Source organism: Vicugna pacos, chromosome 5, assembly GCF_048564905.1.
Source record: "Vicugna pacos chromosome 5, VicPac4, whole genome shotgun sequence".
In the NCBI taxonomy this organism is placed as follows: domain Eukaryota; kingdom Metazoa; phylum Chordata; class Mammalia; order Artiodactyla; family Camelidae; genus Vicugna; species Vicugna pacos.
The window spans coordinates 1,981,268-2,007,436 of NC_132991.1; the positions used below are offsets into that span (position 1 = coordinate 1,981,268).

At 43.6% G+C, this 26,169-nt stretch overlaps 1 protein-coding gene across 2 annotated transcripts in view; it reads left to right on the forward strand.

Moving 5' to 3' along the window:
- The window catches only part of ARHGEF4 (Rho guanine nucleotide exchange factor 4), a 200,017-nt gene that overhangs the window by 113,718 nt on the left and 60,130 nt on the right, over window positions 1–26,169 (forward strand). For both annotated transcript variants that reach the window (XM_072960762.1, XM_072960763.1), the window contains one exon: window positions 841–967. In XM_072960762.1, coding sequence (XP_072816863.1) covers window positions 841–967 — 127 coding nt within the window. The remainder of the gene's footprint in view (window positions 1–840; window positions 968–26,169) is intronic.

The following is a 26,169-nucleotide window of genomic DNA, read 5'->3' on the forward strand; positions in this document are numbered from 1 at the left end:
TTAGTGTATCTTCAAATACTAGTTTCCTTCCCCAACGCACCTGCTACCATTTACTTTCAGAGTTTCAGGGTAACTGATTTATACATCTGTCCAAGGTTTTTAGTTGCATTTAAATGGAAGAGGTGGAGTCAGGTATCAAACTCCATTTAATCCTTGTTTGTATATTTATGTTTCCAGAAACCACACAAAGAATTCTCTAAGCACTTTTTTCTTAATTGTGTGGAATACAAAAGAAAGAGCATTTATTTGAATACATATCATAATTTTTAAGTAAGTTCAATAACTTTATAAAGTGGACAAAATCTGGAGGGACCAAGTTTATTTCTGGACAATAGGATGACAAAGAAAGGGCCAATATCCTTGCCCTCCCAAGACACATGCAACACTGGTCCTTACTATGTGAAGGGTAAGATCTGTCTTATAGTTATCAGTTGTCAGGGACTTCATGGGTTGCATTTGAATTAAGCACCCCTACAAGGATATAGCTAAAATGAAGTCTTGCTTTGGGAGAAATGTCAGGCTGTGTGGACGACCAGCTTGGGTAATTTGGGGGTTTGAAGACCTTCTTGACAGTCCTCATTTCATACGGTTGAATGACAGCCTATTCTGCCCCAGTTGCCACATATGGCCATAAAGTTTGCAGACTACTGACTCCAATAGAAGCCTTTTGTTTTTCCCATGGATTTTGGAGTGAATGGCACCTCCTGGAGCTGTGTGCATTTTGGCTGTGTGCTTGGCTCACAGCAAAAGTCCTGGGCAATTAGAAAAATTAGAATGCAGCAATGACAATACATCATCTCTTTTCTTCATTTACTCTCTGCCTCTTTCCTCCTCTCCCAGTGTTGGAGGAAGATGACCATTACCTCTCCAGAGTCTTTGAATCTCCCTAGAAGAAGCCACGCATTCTCCCAGAGCGCCCCGACAGGACTGGACCGCGTGGGCTGGCCAGAGCACCCACCTGACGTTGGTGAGTTCCATGCCCCTCTGTTTTGTTTCACACTCTGGTGTCCTGGCAAGAAGGACAAGACAGGAGAGCATGTTGCTGATAGCTATGGTTCCTTGTCTGGCAGAAGTAGCTTGAATGTGTGAGAGAAAAACTATTGTCTTTTATCCCTTCAATTAGGAAGAGGTCCCCAGCACCCAGATGAAGGGAATTCTTGGTTTGGGAAATATTCCATTACTGTATCCCTAAACCTGGCTCCATTCATTTATTTTGAGCAGAACTACTGACCATCCTTTGAGTCTTGCAGTAGGATATAACTTGCAGAAGAAACAATTAGAGAGAGAGTTGGCTTTAATCTAGTGATGAAACTTGGGTGCCTTCCCTTCTGAGCGACAAGCCTCTTCCTTGAGCTTTAGTGCAGTTTCTCTGAGTGCCTTTCCCAAGACTATGGCAAACAGCATCACATCACATATTTGTCCCTAAAAGGGCTGATTTTTGTGCCAGTAAGAAACTGGGTCCCAATGTGAGCCAGGATGGGGCCTCCTTTATGCACAGCCACCACCTTTCCTGGCCCTGGCCCAGCAGGGGCTGGACATGATGAAAATGGCCAAGGGCTCCTGGTGCAAGGACAGATGTGGGTCTCAGGTCTTGAGCAGGTAAAGTTTATGAGAGACAGCAACCTTGTGGTTTAAAGGCATCCTGCTGGCTGAAGGAGGAGGCCAAACCTGGTGTTTAAAAAGGATAAGGAAGAGTAAAAAGGCCTAGACAGGGCTGAAGGAACAAAATAGCTCCACCTATCAAATGGGTACTTTGTCCAGACTTGGGAGTAAGGACAGGGCTGGCATTCAAGGACGTCTGTAGTTTGGTCTCAATGAAGTCAGCAAAAGACGTTACAGGGGAGTGGTGGCGGAGCCGTGATCATCAGAGGGTGGCTTACACTGTGCTGAGGACTCAGCCCTGACGCAGACGTGAGTCCTGAACTCTCGACCTGACTCAGTGCGTACGGGGAGCAGGTCCTGGGGGAGCTGGCTACTCAGATTAGCTGGCGGCCAGGATTGTCTATCAGCAAACGTCTGTGCTAAAGCCGCATTAGGCAGTGGACTTTTACTCTCCCCACATGAGGCTGTCATCTCCAATTCACAGTAAGCCAAGTCACGAAAAAGTGTCTGACAACTGTGGAAAAAAATCCTTTCAAGGGAAAAGATACTTCTAATAGAAGCTCTTCATTTTTCCAGGGATGATCCTCAAAGCTGGTTTTGGTTTTTTCTGTTACAACCTTCTTACAAATTCAAGCTTAATAATCACATATTCCTACTTATACAGATTACTATGAGGGGCTAGCTTGGGTCTCTGTATTTAGCTTAGAAAAGCTCTCTTTTTCTTTTAATTATTGCTTCTGCTCCAACTGTGCTATTCCAAACTGTGGGGTTTCTTTCTACAAATTGTATTTCCAGGTTCTAGCCCCAGAACCTTGCATCATTTTCATTATTTTACCCTTTTCTCCTCAGTTCTGGGAGAACTTCTCAGTTTTTATCTTCTGCTTTGTTTTTCTGGTTTTACCTCACCTGCTGTTCATTGCCTTCATTGAGATTTGTGATTCAGTGATTACGTTTTTAATCTCCATATAGTCTTTCCAATATCCTCTTTTATTTTTTTAATGGCGGTACCAGGGATTGAACCCAGGCCTCGTGCATGCTAAGCACGTGCTCTACTATTGAGCTATACCCTCCCCTCTCCAATGTCCTCTTGAAAGTTGGAAATTTTGTGACGTTTTCCCCTGTTCATATTTTATTTTTTTAGTTCTAGTTTTTTAAATTGAAATCAATAGAATGTAAAGGTAGATCTTCAAGGGACCACATATAAAAAAGCTCACAAATTTTTGAATACTAATATGCAGTCTTGTTGCTTAAATCTCACGTTACTGTTGACATTTGCACACTGCAGTTTTGTTGATGTTAAAATTTCCTGTTCATATTTTATAAATTCATTTCCAAGTCTGTATGTTTTTCTTTAACTGGTGGTTTTTTTTAATAGGTGAAATTTCTCTATCGGCTTATCTTTACAGACATCAGTTCTTCCCCAGCAATGGCTTGTTGTCAGGTAGCACTGGAGACAACATGCTTTCAGAGATTGTTACAGGTTCCTCTTAAAATCCTTCAAGCACAGCTGAAGCAGGAAGTGAAAAGTTAAGCTTTCCTGTAACATGTACCACGGGTTCAGGCACCTTGCAGGGAGCTTTAAGTGGTCCCAGCGTGAACTCTGCCTCTCTCCAGCACTTCTCCATGTTTGGTGGAGTTGCCAAGAATCAGCCTGATGTGGGAGCATGCCACCCTCTGCCCTGCAAGTTGGTGCCCAGGATAAACTCCACCACACCCACTCCTCTCTGAGTGGGGCCAGCAGAGGCCAGTTATGACTGTGTGAGCCCCCAGCACAGCGGCCACACACAGCATCATGTGAAGCCCTCTGCACCCTCCAGAACCCAAGCCTGTGACTTAGCAAGGGTTTGTAGGATTTTACCAGGAATTTCCCTCTGGTTGTATAATTATTTCAAAGCTCTAGGTCACTTCTTTCTTCAAGCCAATTTTATCTTTATTGTACCTTGTGGCTGATTAGTGGCTGATTCCCCTAGTCTAGATTTCCATGAGTAGAATCATAAAGGACCAGTCTTTTGTGACCGGCTTCTTTTGCTTAGAATAACGTTTTCAAGGTTCATCCCTGTCATCATGTTTCATTCCTCTTGATGACCAAATAATATTCCATTGCATGGATATAGCACAATTTGCTTAACCATTCATCCATTGATGGACATTTGGATTTTCTCCATGTTTTGGCTATTATGAATAATGCTGCTGTGAACATTCATGTACAACTTTTAGTGAAGACATATTTCACCCATATACCTGGTAGTAGACTGTCAGGTCAGGCGTTAACTCTGTGTTGAATCATTTGAAGAACTGCTAAACTATTTTCCAAACTATGTTCCCTCCACCAGTATAATTTCTCCAACATCCACTTCCTTACCAACACTTGTGGTCAGACTTTCTGATGCTAGTCAAACTAGTGGGTTAAAGCAGTATCTCACTGTCGTTTCAATTTGCATTTCCCTTTTCATGAGTTTATTGGCCATCTGTATATCTTCTTTGAATAAGCTGTCTATTCAAATCCTTTTCTCACTTTTAAAACTGGGATCTGTCTTTTTATTGAGTTATACAAGTGTTTAAGTGCAGGATACAAGTCCCTTATCAGATACATGATTTACAAATATTTTCTCCAATTCTGTGCATCATTATTTCACTTTCTCAGTGGTATCCCTTGAAGCACAAAAGTTTTAAAACTTTGATGAATTCATTTAATCTATATTTTCTTTTGTTGCTCCTGCTTTTGGTGTCATATCTAAGAGTCTTTTGCCAAATCCAAAATCATGAAGATGTACCATTACTTTGTAGTAAGTTTTGAAATCAGGAAGTGGGGTCTGCCTACTTTCATTTTCTTTTGGGGGAAATGTCTTAGCTGTTCTGAGTTCCTTGCAAGTCCATATGATTTTTAGAATCAGCTTGTCAATTTCTACACAATTCTCAGTTGAGAGTCTCATGAGGATTATACTGAATCTATAAATGAGTTTGGGGAGCACTGTCATCTTAATAATGTTGAGTTTTCTGAGCCATGAACATACGATTTTTTCCCCAATTTATTTAGAGCTTCTTTCATTTCTTTCAGCAACATTTTATTTTCAGAATACACGTTTATACTTCCTTTGAAAAATTCATTCCTAAGTATTTTACATCTTTTTGATGCTTTGTGAATAAAATTGTCTTCTTAATTGCATTTTTCAGACTAGTCATTGAGAGTGCATAGAAATACAATTGACTTTTGCATATTGATCTTGTATCCTGCAGCCTTGCCAAACTCATCTATTAGTTCTGGCTTTTTTTTTTTAATGGATTCCTTAGGATTTTCTACATACAAGATCTTGTCATGTATAAGCAGAGATAGTTTTACTTCTTCCTTTCCCATCTGGATGCCTTTTTTTTCTTGCCTAGTTGCCCTAATTAGAGTCTCCAGTACAGTACAGTTGAGTTAAAATGGGAACGATGGACATCTTTGTTCTGTTCCTGATCTTAGGAGGGAAGCATCCCATCTTCACCATTAAGTATGATGCTACCTGTGGGTTTTCATAGATGCCCTTTATTGGGTAGAGAAAGTTCTATATTCTTAGTTTGTCCAGATTTTTTTTTAATGAGAGATTGTTGGATTTTGTCAAATACTTTTCCTATCTATTGAGATAATCATGCAACTTCTACTCTTTATTCTGATATGGTGTGCTATATTACATTACAATTGATTTTCGGATGTTAAACCAGGCTTGCATTTCTGAGGTAATCTCACTGGTCAAGATGTGTAATTTTCCTGACACCTTGCTAAATTTGGTTTACTAATAGTTTGTTGAAGATTTTTGCATCCACATTTATAAGAGATATTGATCTATAATTTTCTTTTATTTTAATGTATTTGTCTGGTTTTGGTGTCAGGGTGCTATTGGCCTCATAAAATAAGTTGGGAAATCTTCCCTCCTCTTCTGTTTTTTGCAGTGGTTTGTGAAGAATTGGGATTCATTCTTTTTTAACTGTTTGGTAGAATTCAGGGGTGAAGCAATTCAAGGTGTGGGCTTTTCTTTGTAGGTGGTCTTGTTATTACTGATTCAGTCTCTTCACTTGTTATAGATCTATTCAGATTGTCTGTTTCTCTTGAGTAGTTGTTGGCTGTTTATGTTTTTCTAGAAATTGTCCATTTCATCTAAGTCATCTAACTAGTACAACTGTTTGTAGTGTTCTTTTATAATCCTTTTTATTTCTGCAAGGTCAGAAGCAATGCCCCACCTTTCATTTCTGATTCTAGTGATGAGTCCTTTTCTCTCTCGGTCAGACCAGCTAAAGGTCTGTCACACTTTGTTGATCTTCCCTAAGAACAAGCCTTTGGTTTCTTTTATTTTCCCTAGTCTCTATTTCTCTATATTTCTGTTCTCTGTCATTTCTCTGTTAAGTCATAATCTGTATTGTTTCTTCTTTACGCTTGTTTTAGGTTTAGTTTTGCTCCTCTTTTTCTTGTGTCATCAGGTTCAGATCCAGTTGTTGATTTGAGACTTTTCTTCCTCTTAATACAGCTATTTGCAGCTATAAATTTCCCTCTGAGTACTGCTTTAGCTGTCTCTCATAAGTTTTGGCATATTTTGTCTTCATTTTCATTTTTCTCAAAGTATTTTCTGACTTTTGTTTTGGTTTCTTCTTGGACCCATTAGTTATTTAGGAGTTTGTTAATTTCCCCATATTTGTGAGTTTCCCAAATTCTGTTATTGATTTCAAATTTCACTCCACTATGGTCAAAGAACACACTTAGTGTAATTCCCATCTTTAAATTTTATGGAAGTTTGTTTTATGGACTAACATGTGGTCTATCCTGAAGAGTGTACATGTGTGCTTGAGAAAAAAAGTATATGCTGTTGTTGTTGGGTGGTGTGTTCTGTATATGACTATTAAGTCCAAGTGGTTTATAATATTGTTCAAGTCTTCTTTGTCCTTGACCTCTGTCTAGTTGTTCTATCCACTGTTTAAAGTTAAGTGTTGAAAGCTCCAGCTATCATTGTTGAATTATCTATTCCTCCCTTCATTTCTATCAGTTTTTGCTTTATGTGTTTTGGCACTTTGTTATGAGGTGTATATATGTTTGTAATTATGTCTTCCTGATGGATTGACCCTTCTATTGTTATAAAATGCCCTCCTTTATCGCTAATGTGTTTTGTTTATTTTAAAGTCCATTTTATCTGATACCAGCAGAACCACTCCAACTTTTTTGTGGTTGCTGTTTACATGATATATCTCTTTCCATTGTTTTACTTTCAACCTATTTGTGTCTTTGAATCTAAAATGTATCTCCTATAGACAACATATAGGTGGATTATATTTTTTATCCACCTGACACTTTTTTGACTGGATTGTTTAATTCATTTACATTTAGTGTTATTATTGATACATTTGGATTTACATCTGCCATTTTACTTTTTGTTTTCTATATCTTTTCTATTCCTCTGTTTTTCCCTTATTACTTTTTTTTTGCATTGAGTGAATATTTTCTAGTGTAGCATTTTAATTTAATTAATTATTCTTTCACTATATTTTTGAGTATTTTTTAATGGTTGCTCTAGGGTTTAACATATATATCTTAACTTATCAGAGTCAACTTCAGATGTATACTAGCTTAATTCCAGTAACATATAAAAATATAATTGTCCTATAGCTCTATTCCTTTTCTCCCCTTTGTGATATTATTGTTATATAGAGTATATCTATTACAAACCCAGCAATGCATTGTTAAAGTTATTACTCTACCACTGCCATTATTTTCCTAGACATTACAGCTTTGCTCTCACCTACCTGCTCTGTGCTATTATTAGCAGATATATTCCACATACATTGCATTTCTTTATGTTGTAGGCCTAACAATACATTATATACATACTATTTTATACAGTTTTTTAAATCAATTAAGAGAAGAAAGGAGAAAATAGGAATTTATAGTATCTTTTATAATTACATAATTACCTTTACTAGTGTTCTATTTTTGTTCATGTGTATTTGAATTATCATCTGGGGTCACTTGCTTTCAGTCTGAAGAACTTAAGTATTTCTTGTAAGTTGGGTCTGCTAACAACAAATTCTCTCAGAGTTTATCTGAGAAAGTCTATTTTGCTTTTGTTTTTGAAAGACAGCTTTGCTAAATATAGGACTCTTGACTGAGAGAACTGTTTTTTCTTTTAGTACTTTTAATGTTATCCCACTGTCTCTGGCCTGTACAGTTTCTCCTTAAAAGTCAGCTGAGGTTATGTATCATTTTCCTCTTGGTATTTACAGGGTTTTCTCCTTGTCTTTGGCATTTTTGGTATGATATGTCTGTTTGTGGGTATCTCTCCATTAATCCTACTTAAAATTTGTGCAAAATATGTGAGTTTTGTTTCTCAGTAAATTTTGCAAGTTTTCAACTATTATTTATTTGAATATTCTTTCTTCTCCTTTCTCTCTCTGGTACTCCCATTGTCCATATGTTGGTGCAGTTAATGGGGTTCCTTATTTATCTGAAAGGTTTTCTTAAACCTGGGGGGAAAAAGTAAATAAGCAGCCATGTTTCAAACAAGAAGTCATAAAAAGTATAGTTATCCTCCTCCGCTCATTCAGCCCCACATTGCTAATTCTTGTTCTGCTTGAATCCAGTTTTCCCATTAATTCTGGAAATTCTTACTGAGTTCAGGTTTAGGATCTTAAAGTTATCAGAAGCCTGTACTTGTCAGAAATCCTTTCCATGAATCTCCTTAAACATGAAGCACTTTTGCTGGAACACTTGTGCAAAAGTATCTGATAAAACAATAACTGTAAGTGACAGACTTTAAAGTTAGAGTTCATTTGATAAGGAAATGTAGTTATTTCATGATGTACAACATTTTAAGATAACTGGAATTATGACAATATTATACCAGGACATATTAGACTTATAGGAATTTCACACAATTTCTGGAATGCTTATAACATACATCTATACATATACAACATAAAGAAGGCTTTACTTCTTATTTGACAATGCTTCCCATATAGTTTAATATATAAAATAAGCTTAATTAGTTTAACATCTCCCTTTTTATAAAGAAAGAGAACACACCTTTTGAGATGTTCCAGGGACCCTCCTGAAAATTGCAAAGTTAGTTTGAGGTCAAAAAGACTTCATTTAGAATCTGATATTGGTAAGTTTGTTGAAAATATCAGAAGTGTGAAAAACACTTGACTAAACAGGATCAGATACTTAATTATGTATCATGATATTATGAAATGATACTTAATTATCCACTTTCCCAGAGTGACAATAAAAGATTTCAAGGCAGATCCAAAAGGTTACATGGTTGTGAGCAAAACCAATCAAAGATCTGATAAAGCTCAGAAAGAAATTTTGATAAAACACAGAATATTTGTTTTCTAAGCAGATATTACTTAAAAGCCTTTCACACTATCAAGAGCAGGCTCATAGTACAGGAAAACTTTTGTTCTTTTAGCAAGGGAAAGAAAATTAACTTTCAGTTTTACATAAGTACTGACACGAAACCTTATTTTTAATACTCTTACAACATCAATCCAATTTTAACCAGCACACAGTATAATTCTCTTTCTCTTGTCCCACCTTTCTATTTAATTTGTCCGTTACTCTCCCCTTTCTCACTTTGAAACAACCAGTGTTCGCTTGGGGACAAACTTACTTACTTTTCCCTTGACAAAAATGCATCCTTATAGCTCAGACCTTTCTTAGTCAAAAACAAATTATATTTTCCTCACATATGGGATTGTTCCCTTTACTATTTCTAGTAGCTTTAATTACGTCTATTAACTAGAATTCTTAACCCTTAGAAACCTTAATTTCTAGTGCAAACTAAGTAAGCAGTTGTAAACTGTTAGACTAGCATTCTTTAGATTGGCACATTTATTAATATATTTCATAATTTCTAAAAACATATGCTTCTTCATAATAAAACAGACTCATGTTTACTAACAGATCCAAATATCTTTAGTTTCTCTGTAACAAGAAGCTTAAATTAGGTAAATCTATGGCTGGTAATTAATGTTTCACTGTTTCAGCTTATCTGGAGATGATTCAGATATTCAGTGAATTTCTATCATTTAAAGTAACAAAACTCTAAAATTTCAAGTTACCAAAAAGCATTTGGAAGCTATTTTTAAAGACACATATCATAAAATAGAATTATTGCTAGAAGCTTTATCTATAAATATAAACTCTTATTCCACTTACATCAATCTAAATCATTTGCTCCCAACAATTATATTTTGATTACTCACAAAAACTTCATGAGGCATTAGACAAATTCTAGGTTTTTTTCATCATTGTTGACATATTTTGTAACAGAGATAACATGAATTTGACGAGTAAACCCTAGCAGAATGAAAGTTATCTGCATAATGGTCAATGTTGATAACCCTGAAAACATGTCTGCTTTAATTAAACCTCTGAACTTTAACTTTAGTAATGAATGTTTTCTCAGATCACATGAACCTGACGAGTAGCTGGGTTAGCTTCTGTTATATTTCTGAGAAATACCCAACCCTTGATTTATATCAGTGCTTGTTTGTTTTTAACTCAATAGAATAGACCTTTTTTACAAATTAATTTTGTAATACCACAAAGAGGTTGAAAATACCACACATCACCCACACACATGTATGTATAAACTTAGAGATGCAAATAGAGACCTCATAGCTCCATTTAAAATTTTCAGCCACAAAACAGGTATGATAATGTAAAATTCACTGTTTATAAAAGAACAGTTGTAGTAAGTTAAGTTCAAATAGTTAAAGCTTTTTCTACTAATATTTGCAGAGATGACACATGATTTTTTTTTAAACTATCATGTCCTTTTTTTTTTTTCTAACGGCGGTACTGGGGATTTAACCTGGGACCTCACGCATACTGAGCATGCGCTCTACCATTTACGCTATACCCACCCCCCCACGTGATTTTTAATTTGTCTAAATTCAAATGGCCTTTCCCCCTTTCATTCTCCTGATAAGAACTGCCTCTGAAGTTTGTGCTTTAAAAGAACAGCCCTGTAGAAGAGTTAACATTTACAGCTCAAAGGCACAGAGAAAGAAGCAATTTCCTCCCAGGACTTTGGTTTCCTCAGGCCAATATTTACAAGCCTTTGGAGATGAGTGGGGTGGGGGGGTTGGGGTTGGTTAACAAGGATTTCTGGACCTACACCTCTGGTTCTGTAAACACTAGATTTGTAAAACAAGGAGAGCTGTTTTTAATTTCTCAAAGAATTGTGTTGCTGCCTAAATGGTATCAAAGGACTGTCAGACCCATCCATCTATGCTGCAGTGTTTTTCCTTCTCTCTCGGTGCAATTAGCTTAGGAGAGAGGACCTGAAAAATTCCTATCAGGCTTTAAACATCAGCTTCCTATTTGGCCAGATTTCTGATCACAGAGTTGAAATCCTTTCAAATATCTTGTAAGGTTTCGGCCGGAACAAACAGTAAATATTTCTGGCAGTACTGAGCAGCCCCTAAGATTGAGGAGTTTTTCTCAAAGAAGATGCAGAAAATATTATCCTCCCAAAATCTTAGCGCCACTTCCAAAGATAGCCGAAAGAAAGAAAGACTCAGGTGATGACAAACCAGGATGTAACATTTGTCCCCGAGAGAGAAAGGATCAATAACTAGTGGGTCTGGGTTTGGACAGGAGGGGACATGAAACTTTACTGTCCTCTCTGGACTGGGCACTACAGACAGGGGTCACTGGGATGAGCACTCAAATGGAAGAGGATACAGGGAAGCAGTAGAAATTACATCAGTCTTGCTGTGTTGGTCTTGTTTTGTTTGTAGGTACCTCTTGTGCCTTTAATTTTTCATTAGCATTTCCCAACAAGTATTTTAATGAAGCTATTTTGGAATTTTGAAGGCTTTCCGAGGTATCTGGAAACCAATTAAAATAAGTTAGCCCATTCTGTGGCTTTGCTATGGGAGCCCTTCCTTTAAGTGCACCCCTTAAATCCTCCTTAAAGGTGTCTTTAGCTATATTTTGCCATTTTAAAAGATGTCTACAACTTCCAGGACCACAGCTCTTAAGACATAAAATCAAGCAGTTGTGCCAGAAGATGGTGTGCTGAACTCCTTGGATGTAACTTTCAGTTAGGCTCTCGGGTTTCTGGGAGCCAAACTACACCTAAGAGGGACACGCGGTGGGGCAGAGACCTGTGGGGAGTTTCACAGAGCATCTTACTGCGTGGAAGTTGTCTTGAGGCTGTCACGCGACCTCGTGTCAATCTGATCTGTTCCACGACCAACGTATCCTAGCACAAGTCTTCTTGAGGTGGCAAGCGCTCCAAAAGCCTTTAAATGCCCACCAATTTTTGCAGTTTTTTGGCTCCCAGGATCCCTGTTACCAATAGCCTTCCCTGAACCCAGTCCAGCTCAAGTTGGATTCAGCCGACCCTGGACCCAGTCCAATCGCAGGCCTAGTCCATTTTTAAGTTGGATGCAGTCTGACTTCAGCTGGTAACCACCAGCAATAATTCCTGTAACTGGACTGGGGAAAGGGATTGAACTAAAAGACCCCCCCAAAGGGGGATGGCAGACTGATTCCAAACAAATGGAGAGCTGCAGCTGCCACCAGCAGTTCCCAGTGTGGAATCTTAGGAAGGATTCCAAATAAATGGGGAATTTGGACTCAACCATCAACAGTTTCAAGTGGAATCTCGGTGCAGAGCCTAGGACTGGGTTTCCAGTCAAATGGGAAATTGCAGTCCAAACCAGTAGTCCCCAGTATGGAATCTAGGGGTTGGGAAAAGAACTGAACCAGTAGACCCCAAAAAGTGGAGCCTGCAGGCTGGTTCCAAACAAATGGGGGACTGAAGCTGCCACCAGCCGTTCCCAAAATGGAATCTGGGCATCTGGGGACAAAACCAAGAGCCGGGGTTTTCAAATAAATGGGGAACTGGCTAGGAAGCCAATTAGACTGGGAGCTCAATGCAAAGAAGGCAGAGGTCAGACAGGAATTTGCCCACTGCCTTGGAAACAGTGAGAAAGACAATGAACTCGAAAAGGGGCTCACGGGTATCACACACTTGTGTTTCTCACTGTCCCAGGATGCAGTCAGAAGTTTGCTCCAGATCCCACTGCTGCCACCAGATCCTAAGGAAACAAGGCTCAACTTAGTAAATCTGAGATCTGACTGACTTTGCTGACTGATTCATGAATAGGGCAGCGTGCCGTCTAGCAAGTAGAAAGGTGCGCTGAGGACCTGCACAAACTGGAAGGTTTTTGTGGGCGGAAAGTGGGCAGGACAAGGAACTTAAAAGAGTAGATGACTTCAGACAAGGCTACCCTCCCTTAGGGGAAGGCAGGGAGTCAGGCAGATGACTTCAGTAATGCCAGCTAGGGGATTTCAGAGCGATGAGTTTAAAAGTCCTGGGAAAGGCTGAAACTGCAGTTAGGGTACGCGTCGACTCCTGGTGGGGCTTAGCGCAACTGTCGCCATTTTGGGCTGCTTGTTTCTTCTTCTGGAGCGTTACCATCCCTTCCTTCACATCTTCAATCATGGTTTCCTTTAGTTCTATGACCTTGCTTATATTGGTGCCCTTGCATTCTTCTTATGATGAATCTGCCACCTGGTCGCTCACAGGCAGTTTCTGTTGCCTGCTTTTTTTCCCACTGTCTGGGTCAGACTTTCCTGTTTCTTTGCTTGTCGCATAATTTTTTTGTTGGAAACTGGGCTTTGAGAGAATGAATTGCAGCAATTTAGGGTGCTGCCCCCACTCTGGGCTTGTTACGGTTATTTGCTTCTTCGTTTAGCAACTGGGAAAACTGTTTAGTGAAGCCTCTTTCCTCTCCCACAGTGTTTTGCTTCTGACATTGCCCAAGGTCACAAGTAGTAAGGGACAAAAGCAGAATTTGAACCCAGATCTCTCTGGCGTTAAAGCCTAAGCTGTTTTTTAAGCCTTTTTCAAACTTAAGCTCTTTCCCACCCAACAGTGCAGGAGACACTGAAGTACGGGATTAATGCAGGAGACACAGGGCAGAAGCTGACTTCTAGGCTTAGACAAGCTTCCGTCATTCTTCTGTGTCTGTTTCTACAGTTGTATTGTACCTCCTATTTTTCTATCATTGAACCGGCCTCAAGAAACACTGAGCCTTCTGTGCTGACCCTTCTGATGAAGACATTCTATCAGAGTTCATTCATATGTAGACAGATAGATATTTATCATTAGAAACCTGCCATATGATGCCATATGATGGTAAAGACACCAAAATCTCCTGTCTCAAATAGTATCAGAAATGGAGCCTTGGCAGGGAGGGTACAGCTCAGTGGTAGAGTGCTTCCTTACCATGCACGAGGTCCTGGGTTCAATCCCTACTACCTCCATTTAAAAAATAAACAACCTCCCCCACCAAAATTTTTTAATTAAAAAATTTTAAAAATAATAAAAGTAAGTAAACCTAATTACTTCCCCCTCAAAAAAGCTTGAAATAATAAATGTTAAAAACAAACATTTTTGAAAAAAATAAATGGAGCCTTTATGTTTTATGAGGAAAAAATTCTTCCCATAGAGGGAGCGGAGTGAGGAGCTATGTCTCACTGCACCAACTTTTGTCCCCCGAGATTCCCTGGACCTCGCAAGCATTCATTTCAGCTGCCATCACCCTTGTGGTCTTAAGAACTAAGGACCCCTTTTGCATATCAGGACTCAATGAAGACACTCCACTCTTTCCTGCAGTACAGCTGAGGCCAGGCTAGCTGGTTCAAATAAAACCCCGACTGAAGATTGAAAGGAGAAATGGACTCAGAAAAAGCATGGTGCGTTGCTGTCTGGCCGCCACAAGGCTAGATCCGCTAGGCTGCTGCCACCTAGAGGAACTCTTCACTTGGGATCACACGTCACCTTCTCAAAGTCCTGGCCCCAGAGCCAGAGTGCGCCCTTCTGCCTAGCTGGCCTCTTACTCAGTTCCAGGCCCTCACTCATTCCTCCACAGGCACTCACTGGGCACCTAGCCTGCAGCAGATGCTCTGCACACACTGGGGACACAGTGGTGGTATGGAGCCGCTGCCTTCACAGTGCGTAGTCTATGGGGGTGGGGGTGGGGGTGGAGCAGACATCAGATAAACAAGACTCTAACAGATAGTAATAAGTGCTGGGAAGGAGTCAATGAAGTCTCACTGGGGAGGTAACATTTACTGATCTCTGAAGTTTGAGGAGCCAATACCTTGAAAAGCAAAGAGAACATTCCAGGTAAAAGGAACAGTAAGTGCAAAGGCCCTGAGGCAGGAAGGAGACAGCAAGACAGCCCTCATGGCTGGAGTGCAGAGAGCAAGGGAAAGGGAGAGAGGACAGGAGGTGGAGAAGAGAGCAGGTGAGGACGCACGGGGTTTTGCAGATCTTGCTAATTGTAAAGAGAGGCTTCTGAAGGGTTTCGGTCAGGAGCATGACCTGGTATGATTTCTGTTTTAGTTCAGAGCGCCCTCTCTGGCTGCTCTGTGGAACAAGAGACTGAAGGCTTTTTCCAAACACAAGATGGTAGCAGTAGCAGCAAAGTAAAAGAGAAATGGACACCTTTGACACTCATTTTGGAAGTAGAAGCCAGACTTGCTGACGGATTGGGAGGGGTTCTCCTGATTTGTGATTCACACCCCCTGGGCAGTTCTTCCCACCCACAGGCCTCAACAGGACCACTGGACAAACAGACGGTGACTACTTGTAGAAAGCTGCACTCAGGAGCAAGGGGGAGTGGGGGGAGAGCTAGTCCCCCCAAGGACAGCAAAGAATGGAGGCATGGGTGGGAAGTGTGCGTGCCAGGTACGGAATGATCAGGAGCACACACGGGTTCCCCCAGAGGAGTAGACTGGGTGGAGGGGGCCGCTTCCAGGTGCAGATTTGGCTGAGTCACGCTGCAGTGCCCATCATTGAACACCCAACACACTGCGATTGCCTTAGGCTCGTACAGAGCTTTGCACTTCACATAAACACCGGCAAGCATCGTCCCAGCCCCCGGAGCTGTTAGGGCAGGTGTTATATGAGGAGAGAACAGAGGGCCTGCAAGGAGAAGAGATGATACCTACAAAAAAGCAGGGTCCCTTATGACACAGAGCTAGGAGCCCACATGGCTCAGCCAAGGAGCTGGGCTACAGGAAATGGACCCTAAATGGAGGAAAGAGGAGAGAACAACTACTTTTCCAGCATCCACCTCATAACAGCTGGTGTGCTGGGGCGTGGCAAGGGCCTCTCAGTTCATCCTCACTGCCTTTAATACCTCTGCTACTTTACAACCAACTCCCAAGGGCTTGGAGGGGCGGTGGTGCTTGGGGGTGAGAAAGTGGGGAGAGGAGGGTCCAGCAGCCCTGATCAGCCCTTGTTAGTCCATTTTAGGACTTCCTCTCACCTCTCCGATTGTGTACTTCTTGATCATCGCGCTTGTTTGGAACAGCTGGAGGTACCTCACCCTCTGGGCACACTCCAAGCACCTAGAGATCGCTCACGGGTGTCCGGAAGGGTCAGAGGAAACAAGAACTCGACTTTCCCGGACTCTAAAATCATGTGGCGTGGACCATGACTCTACTTTGTATGGCCCCAATCCCTGCAGAGCATCGCGGGCACAGCGCGGGCGGGGCGGCTCCTGCGGGCGGGCTGTCAGACGGTCGCGGGAGCCGAGTGTTCCCCGCGCACCGCGCGCGGGGCGGGATGGGGAAGGGGGGGCGCGTCCTGGCCAAGCGCGCTCCCCGACGCGGCTCGCAGGGCTGAGCGTGGCCTCCCGCCTGCACTCCCGCCCCAGACGGGCAAGGGCGCGCCGCCGGCAGTCTGAGCTGGATCCTAGAGGGGAAAGGCGAGCGCCAGCGGCTCTACTCACCGCTGTGTCTGCGGGGTGTCCAGGGCGTCTCTTTCCGAGGATGCCCCCGTCCTGACACGCGCGCGAAGGCTGGCGGCGGGGCGCGGCCCTGCGGGGACTGAGAGCCACCGGGGCCCCCGCGCGCCGCGCCCGCCACCGCCGCCGCCGCCGCCGCCGCCGCCGCCGCCGCGGCCGCTCCAGGTCTGCGTGCGCGCGTGCGTGAGCGCGTGCCGGCCGGGCCCGCGACCCGCACAGGGGTCGGCGCCGCGGCTCAGCGCCCGCCGGGCGGCCGGGAGCGGGCGGCGAGCGGATGCGCCGCGCCCATCCCGGTGGGCGCCTGGTCTCGCTCGAGTCGTGCGCGCCCCGCGCCCGCTGAGGGTCCCCGCCGCCGCGGCCGCAGAGCCCGAGCGGGCGGCGGCGGCCGGGAGCCTCCTTGGCGGAGCCCCATGATGTCAGCTGGCCCGGAGCAGCGGCCGTGCGGCGGCGGCGGCGGCGGCGGGGATGGGGCCGAGAACGCGGCGCGGCCGTCTGCGCGCCCCTCGCCCGCGGACAGCGGTGGCGGCCCCGGCCCGGGCCCCGGCTCGCTCGCCCCGTCGCCGGGCAGCCCCTCCACCGCCGCCGCCGCCGCCGCCCCGGCCCCGCCGCCCGCGAGCCTGTGGCTGGAGCTCGGGCCCGCCTGCCCGAGGGCGCAGCAATGCCCGAGCGAGTCGAGCGGGCAGATGAGCGGCGACCTTGGCACCAGCAGCAGCAGCGGCGGCGGCAGTAGCGCCGGGCTGTCCCCGGGCTCCGACTCGGACAGCAGCGGCGTGGTGTGCGGCGGCCGCGGCGGCAGCGGGGGCATGCGCGGCGCCCTGTCCCGCTCCTGGAGCCTGGAGAGCCTGCGCTCGGCCACCGCCGGTAAGGGCGCCGCCGCCGCCGCCCCGCGCGCCGCCCGTCGCGAGCGCCTTTTCTCCTTCCCCCTCGAGACCAGCTTTCCGCCCACCCTTCCCTGCTGCACTTTTTCTGTTGCTCGTTTCCATCTTCTGGTTCCTTGCTTCCTCTTGCTTCGCTCTTCGGATTCCTTCTCTTTTTCCGGGTTTTCTTCTGCTTTCCCACCGCCGCCGCGCACCCCCGACCCCAGCACCCCCATCCTTTCTTTAACTACTTCTGCCTGTGGGCTACATGTTTCAGCCGAGCCCCCATAGCCCCGCGCGTGCACAGCTGCGAAACTGAGTGTTTACGGTGAGAACAGAATTTGGTCCCTTGATGCGCTGTTTCCCTTCCCCAAACTGTTGTTGATCCATGGCACTGGTCTGGCTTTCCAGATGGGAGAGGGCTCGCGGGCCGCGGGCCGCGGGTGGGCCGGGTTCAGTGTGTTTGGTCCTGGCTCCAGGACTGAGGCTCCCAGCCAGAGGAGGGGCCCTCGTCCTGGACCTTCAGGAGCAGCTCAGTTTCCGGGAGATACGATTGCTCTGTGTCCCCCGGGGTTAGTGCTCCGTTTCTCCCCCGGGAACTGAATTCTGGAAGCAGATTGATAGGAAGACTTTGACCGTAAGTATTAACTAAGTAAGGAAGCCCGGACTGAGCTTATGAATGGTGACCTTTGGTTAGTTGCTAAACTGGATTCTCTGTATTTTACTTCTTGGAAACACTCAACAAGTTATTTTTGAACCCCTGTAGTGAAAACTGTAAAGGTAGACAGGTGATTTCTGGAAATCGGGAGGTAATGCACCCATTATGCTAATGGTGAGGGTCTGGGGTGCAGCCTGTGAAAGCTGCAGGATCCCACGTCAGCAGTGAAGTGAAGCTCTGTGTGTGCCAGGGTGAGAGCAGCAGAGCCAGAGAGGAGCAGAGGTCCACGCAGGCAGCAGGGTTGCCTTGTCCTGTCCTGTCCTGTCCCCTCTAGCTGACTGTCCCTGTCCACCCGCCCCACCTGTCCAGGATGGACCACAGGCCAGGTTGAGGAGGAGTAGAGGTCGGCTCTGTGGGTTTGTAAGAGCGCCATGAATGGCAGATAGAGTTTTGACTCTGATCTACAGTCTGCGGGTTTGGAAAAGGAAAGTAAAGGATGCCCAGGCCCTTGCCTCGAACACTTGGTGACACTCATTTGCCCTGTCTCACACCCAACACGTGACACTCAGGAGAGTTGAATAACCCAGCTGTTGGTGTCTCCTCCAACAGAAAGTTTTTCAGAATTCTGCAGCTCTGACGCCCTCCATCCCAATTCCCGTGAAACTTTCCTTGCCTTCCTCTCTGGGGTGCTTAAACAGCACCCACTTTGAGAAAACACAATACCACAAGTAGGACTTCAAGCAAATTGGCAAAGGAAGGCTTCCTTCTCTTTGCCCAGATGGCTTTCCTTCCACTTCTGGAATCGGGGGCACACGTGCTCCACCTCAGCAATGGCAAATGGCCGAAAGAGGCTTGGGTAGGTAGCCTGGTGCCCCATGGACTCTCTTACCCTTTGTTTCTTCTGCCCAGGGCAGGGGTAAGGCAGGTGGATATGGCATAGACCTGGATTTATTAGACATGTCTGAGATCCAGGGACTCCCCAGACCAGACTAGGGGGCACTGAGGCAGCACAGGTGAATTTCAGAGAGAGCAGCCATTCATATGTGCATGAAGGTCTGGGGTGGGTGTGTACGGGGCAGCGTGGGCAGAGAGGATGGGGAAGGTAAAAGCTAAAAGCCAGAAGGCTTCTCCTTGAGGGGCTCAGAGCCGCCCCTGCAATGGCAGGGCAGAGTTTAAAGCAACGTGATGTTGGAAGGCTTGATGGGAGAACCCTCAGACCTGGACCTCCTGCCTTGTTTGGGAGGCCCTGTGTTGGCAGTGTTCAGTACTGGGTGGTTGAAAGGGCACAGGTACCCTGTACAGCTGTGTGAGCTGGATTCCTGCAGGGAATCAAGCCCTGAGGTCCTGAGACACCCATTATATGCAATGAGTGAGTGCTCTCTTCTTCTAGAGTGCTGCTCCCTGTTTGCCATCCTTGGGAGGAATTAAGAAAAGAGCATTCAGATAATTTTCACTGGATTTGTGGTTCAGTTGAGGAAATCGGGTTGGAAAGGCTGCCACAGAGGAGGACTCAATGGGCTGAAGGAAAGGAAAGTCCATTTGTAGAGCATCTTGTACATGTGCCAGGCATGAGGCTCCGTGTTATTTCATTAGCCACGTAAAAATCCACTGTTATCCTACAGTTCCCATATGAAAACAGGCTCAGAGAGATGCAGTAACTTACCCAGGGGTGCCCAGCGAGGTCCTGTCTGTCTGGAGCTTCAGGCCTGGATCTGTGCGACTTGACAGGGTTTGGAGTGGAGGCATCAATCTGGGGGCTGTGTCTTGACCACTTGCGTGGTCACTCTTGTCTTTATTCAACAGCCATGGCTTTTTTCTGGGTGGGTCCCAACTACCCCATTTTCAAAACGAGGACACTGAAATTAAAGATCTGACATCTCTTCTAATCAGCTGTAAAATTCCACGATTCTAATCAGAGTTGTTGATTTAAGATGGGTACCCCGCTAGTGCATTGGCATTTGTTGCATATTGTATTTGACTCGTCTGTGGCGCTAAGGCAAAGCACACGTGTGGCTAATTAAATTATGTTAATCTCTTAAGAAAGATTAAGAATTACCAGTAAAAGATTCTTAGCGAAAGTTAGTTACTGTTGTTGGGATGTTTGTGATGGAGTCTGTTGCTAAACATTTTAAAAGCTGGCAGCAAGAGCCAGAAAGGCTGGTACTTGAGGCTGGGATCGCAGCTGACCCGCAGGGCAGGGTGCTGGCCAGGGATTCCAGCAGAGAACTATAGATGCTTCTTGTTTCTGAACGACTTCTTGAAATTTAAATGTCCTATCTTGGCATTTTCCATTGAAATGTCACTTATCCTGGTTTGGAGAAGGCTTTCCCTAAAGGCAGATTCTGAAAATAAAGCGTGGTTGACAGAGTGGACTTTCCAGGGCCCTTCCCCCTGCTCACAGTTCTCATCTCTCCCGGAGCCCCGGGCTCCTGTACTCTCCGTAGCCCTCAGCTGTGCTATCACGCTGCTGGTACTTGGCTAAGGCTTTGTAAATTCATTCTCTGGATGTGTTGTCTCACAGGTTTGATTCTCAGTTCAGGCTTCTGGGGTTGACAGCTCTCACTGCCTGTACTTTTGCACAGTGTCGTGTGATTTATTGAGAGAGGACCCACGCTGCGTCCACATCCCTCTGCAAGCCCCCGAGGGCGTTTTTCTGGCTCAGAAGAGAGAAAGATTTATGAGAAGGCTACACCTCTCTTGCAATCAGACATTTGTTTAACACATCGTGTTCCAGGCGTAGCACTAGGCGCTGGAGATGGTCGGCAAATCATACAAGGTTATTGCCCTGAAAGAAATCACAGCACAGCGAGAGACAGGCAGTGACAGTTCATTTCGATAAGTGCTCTGATGGAAATTCACCCCGTGGGATGATGTGTCGGGAGTGCCAGAACCACTCTCAGTGGATGATTCTCTACGAGGACTCACAAAGCTCAGAAAAGTGGTCATGCTCATGGTTCCAGGTCATTACCATGAAAGAGTTCAAATTAAAATCGAGGCAGAAGGTGCACGGCACAGAGTCCAGGGGAAACCAGGTGCATGCTTCCAGGTGTCCCTTTTCACAGGACCCCATGGCCCATGCCCAGTTCTCCCAGCAACACAGCGACAGTGTGTAGGAAGTGCTGCTGACCAGGTGAGCTCACCCAAGCCTTGAGGTCCGAGGTTTTTATTGAAGGTCATTGCTTAGGAAGGCAGCATCCACAAGACTGCTTAGTTACTTGATCTCCAGTCCCTCCAGAGGTCAGTGAGACAGTATAGCTCAAGGCCCCCAGGATAAATCACATTATTAGCCAAAACTGTCTGGCACGGGGGAGGGTGTAGCTCAGTGGTAGAACACATGCTTAGCATATACGAGGTCCTGGGTTCAACCCCCAGTACCTCCATTAAAATAAATAAGCAAATAAATTAACCTAAATACTTCCCCCCGCCAAAAGAACAAAAAATAAATTAAATATTTTAAAAATAATTATTTTTTAAAAACCTATCTGGCATGGCCCAAGGCCCCAGATATGCAAAGAGCTTCTTCTCATATATTGCCCATATAGGCGGGATATTTTAAGGACTTAGCGGCATCTTCCAGGGGCCAGTTGAGGGCCATCCCTTTCTTCAGAATGTGCCAGGCCATTACTGCACAGGTAAGGGAGCTCAGACCAGGGGTGCCAGACCCAACCTATTATAGGGGTCAGGGACTGGAAGGAAGTGATTCAGAGAAACCTTCGGAAGGAGGTATTGCCTGAGCCTTAACACTTGCAAGGTAGCTGCGGTGAGGAGTAGAAAGAGCTTTCAGGAGAACGTGATAAATTTGGGAGTTTGAGATTTGCAGATGTTAGCCACTATATATAAAAATAGTTTTAAGAAAAAACAAATTTCTTCTGTATAGTGCAGGGAACTATAGTCAGTATCTTAATGAAAAAGGATATGAAAATGAATATATGTATATATATGCTTGACTGTTGACACTGTGCTGTACACCAGAAACTGACATACTGTAACTGACTGTACTTTAATTTAAAAAATAAAAATGCAGAAAGACATATGAAGGAGCAGAACCTGCGTTGACTGAGCACCTGGGCTCAGGTCCTGTGTCGAGTGCCTTCAACATGTGGGAATTGCAAATAGCATGGGATGAGGGGCGTAGCAGGAGACGAGGCTAGCGACAGAAGACCAGGCGCTGGCTGCAGGCTAAAAAATGTGGACTAACAATTCTCCGAGCCACGGAAAGATTTTAAGCAGGAGGTGGATGTGGCCAAATTGTTTGCATCCTTCTTTTTCATGCTTTATTTGTCTTAAAGTTATCCACAGTAAAAGTAACTCTCCTTAGTGTATAGTTCTAAGAGTTCTGACAAATTTAAACAGCCAGGTAACCACCACCATAATCAAAATATAGAAGCTTCTATAAAATTGAAGGTGTCCCTTTGTAGTCGACCTCTTCCCCCACCTCCAGTCCCTGTGAGGACTGAAATAAATTGTGTAACCTAAAGTTGAGAGTTACATTTATTCAGTAGACTTTCTGAGGACTCCAGCCCGGGAGGCAGCCTCTCACATTGCTCTAAGAGACTGTTCCACCCAGGCAAGGGAAGAGCCAGGATATAAAGGAGTTTTTGCAACAAAGACGAGGTAGTGGGAACATAAAAAGATTACTGTTAATTAAAGAAAACCAGATATCTCAAGTTAAGGAATATAGTGCTTTTCTATGTATGGCAAGGTGCAAAGGTCTGGGCTCATTAAAATCAATCCTTTGATGGGCACCTAGCTGTCTAGGGCCGGTGTCCTGTTCTTTCCCATCCTGAGTTCCCTCAGGGGCACCATTAGAGTTGGCAGCAGGCTGTCTGCTTGTCTGCATCCTGAGTTCTCTGCTCAACTGTTGAGGGTGGAGGTAGCAGTGGATGACTTGATGGCCACAGCATCCTTTGGTTACTGATACGGCTGGCAATATTTTTCATTCACACCTAGCTAGTCAGTTCTCCATCCGTATGGATTTGCCTATTCCAGAATGTCGTGTAAATGGAATTATATCACGTTGTTTTTTTAGGCTGGGTTCTCTCACCTGGCAATGCATTTGAGGTTTCATCTGTGTTTTTGCATGTATCTGTAGTTGATTTTTCTTTTTAATTGCTGAATAGTATTCCACTGAATGAATGCACTGCAGTTTGTTTATTAGCTCACTAACTGAATGACACTTGGGTTGTTTCCAGTTTTTGTCTATTGCAAATAAAGCTTCTACAAACATTACTGTACGAGTCTCTGTATGGACAGAAGTTTTTGTTTCTCTTGGGCAAATTCCTGGCAGTGAATTGTTGGGTCATTTGGTAAATGAAAGATGAACTTTATAAGAAACTACCAAACTTTTTTTCAAAGCAGCCGTACCATTTTGCATTCCCATCATCAAGCCTGACAGTTACCATTGCTTCTGTGTCCTTGCCTGCACTTGGTATTGTCAACTTTTTAAGCCATCCTATTAGAAGTGTATTATCTCATCTGGTTTTAATTTGTATTTCCCTAATGACTACTGATGTTCAACGTCTTTCTTATGCTTATTTCCCATATCTTATTTGGTGAAGTGCCTGGATCTTTTGCCCAGTTTTTATTGGCTTGTTTTCCTGTTACTGGGTTTTGAGAGGTCTTTGTACTGTATTCTGAGTACAAGTACTTTGTCAGATACATGATTTGCAAGTATTTTTTTCCCAGCCTGTGGCTGGTATTTTATTTCACTGACGGCATCTTTTGGAGAGCAAAAGTTTGTAATTTCAGTGGGATCTAATTTATAATTTTTCTTTTATGGATCATACTTTTTGTGTATTCAAGAAACCTTTACTGAACCCGAGGACACAAAGAGTTTCTCCTGTATTTTCTTTGGGAAGATTTTTATAGTTTTTCATTTTATACGTAGACTTTTGACCCGTTTTGAGTTAGTTTTTGTAGGGTCTGAGATGGGGGCAAAGGTTCATTTTTTTGTGTATGCATCATCAAATTTTGTAACACCATTTAGTCAAAAGGCTATTCTTTCTCCACTGAACTGCCTTTGTACCTTTGCCAAACACTGTCTATATTTGTTTCTGGACACTCTGATCTGTCCCATTGATCTAAGGGTCTGTCCTTTGCCCACACCACACTGTCTTGATTATTGTAGCTTTATAGTATGTCTCGAAATCAGATATGAGAATCATCTAATTTTATCCTTGGATTTCAATATTACTGTAGTTATTTAATTTTTTTGCCTTTCCATATATATTTTGGAATCAGATTGTCAATATCTACAAAATGCTCTCCTGTGGTTTTGATGTGGATTGTGTCAAATCTGTCAGTTTGGGGAGAATTGAAATCTTGACAACACGGAGTCTTGGCAGTTTACGAACATTGTGCATCTGTGGCTGGGAAGCCTTGCTGTGAACTCCCCCTAGGTCTCAGCTGCAGAACCTGTAGATTTGGGTAAATTCCTGCTTTCTAAAAGTTCCAGAATATGCTAAAACTCCTGAGCCTGCCAGAAAGTGACTGACCTGTAAAGGCTGGGGACCCTGTTAGCCTGAGATGAGGCCATTTTTTCTAAGAGGGCTTTATAAATGCTGGCTCCATGAAGTCAACCTCAGCTCCTTACAAGCGTCTGGTTGTATTTGACTCAATTAGTATAATTCTCAAATATGACATTCCAGGCAAGGCTTTGGCTGCCAGGCCAGTGTTCCACGTATTCCTCCTGTTAACGAGGAGGACTGATTCTTATTGAACCTACACAAATAAGTGTATTGCTTTGAAAATAAGAATATTCAGTGAGAGTTTTTAAATTCTGGAGAGGTCAAAGATGATTTACAGGTGATGATGATTTACATTTAACTTTATAAAAGTACAGTCTGCTAAGTGGCAATTCATGAGTTAAAGATAACATAAGAGGAACAAAAGGGGCTTCTTGTATATCCAGGAAATAGAACATTAAAGACCTGATGAGAATTCATAATAAAAATAATACAATGGACAAGGAAATTTGGTTGTTTCTGCAGTAAACAAAATGATGAAGGAAAGTCAATCAAAAAATTTTAGTCATCATAATTATAAACATAATGATTACCCGTGTTCACAAAGAAGGCAGTTAACATTGCATGTAATTTATTAAAATGGATGAACATTTACAGAGGAATCTGTACAGAGGAGGAATCTTTACAGAGGAAAAAGTCTTCAGATATATAATAATCCTGACAAAATTATATTATGAATACACCGAGTATACAGTTAGAATATACCAAAAATATCTATATTGAGATTCAGTAAATCTGGAGAAGGTCTGTATATTAACATCTCTATATTAATAAACATCTGTATTTTAGTGAAATCCCATAGGTAAGTGATAGGAATTCCCAGTTGAAAACCACTGGCCTACGAGATGCTAGATTCAACTAAAGAGGTAGAGTTGCAACCAAGTTAACATTTGAAAAATACAGGTGACCCTTGAACAGTGTGGGGGTTGGTCCACATACAGCGTGTAGTCAGCCCTCTGTATCCATAGTTTGCATCTGCAGATTCAACCAACCATGGACCGTGTAGTATTGCAGTATTTACTATTGGAAAATATCCGTATGTGGGTGGACCCTCACAGTTCAGCCCCGCATCAACTGTAAATGAAATTGTGACTGATAACATTATACTGCTGTTATGTGATATCAGGCAGGGTAGCACCAAGGGTCTGATTAATAGAAACACATCATGGACCACGAAGACATTAAGAATTCTCTATATACTGTACGGAAAGTTCCTAATTTCTGAAATATTTATATGAACACTTTACCCATTCAGATTTAACCTGGGGAAGGCTACACAGCTCTTCTGACTTGTCAGCTCATCCTGTACAACCCCTCAGTATCAAATATACCTAAACATTTCTAGCACTTGTCTTTTTTTATAAGGTGAAAGAACAAATGCTTTCTAATTTTCCAGGGGCCCTCTGGGAAATCACAAAGACAGTTTAAGGTGCAAAAGTTATCACTTAGGACTTAATCTTGGAAAGGTGAAATATCACACCGAGAGCAAGAGAGGCATCTCTAACTTGCAGGCATTTGACTTGGGTGCCTGGGGATGGGGTGGAGATGCTCTGCTGAGGTAGTAGTCCAGGACCACCAAGTTTAGGGAGGAAGATGCTGAGTGAAGTCCTGGATCAATAAACAGCGAGGATCAGGTCCCCTTCTCCCAAGTGTACAAGGAACTAATTGCATTAATCATGTTTTTATTTTCTTTATTACCTTATGCTTTGACGTCTTGAGGCCTTGC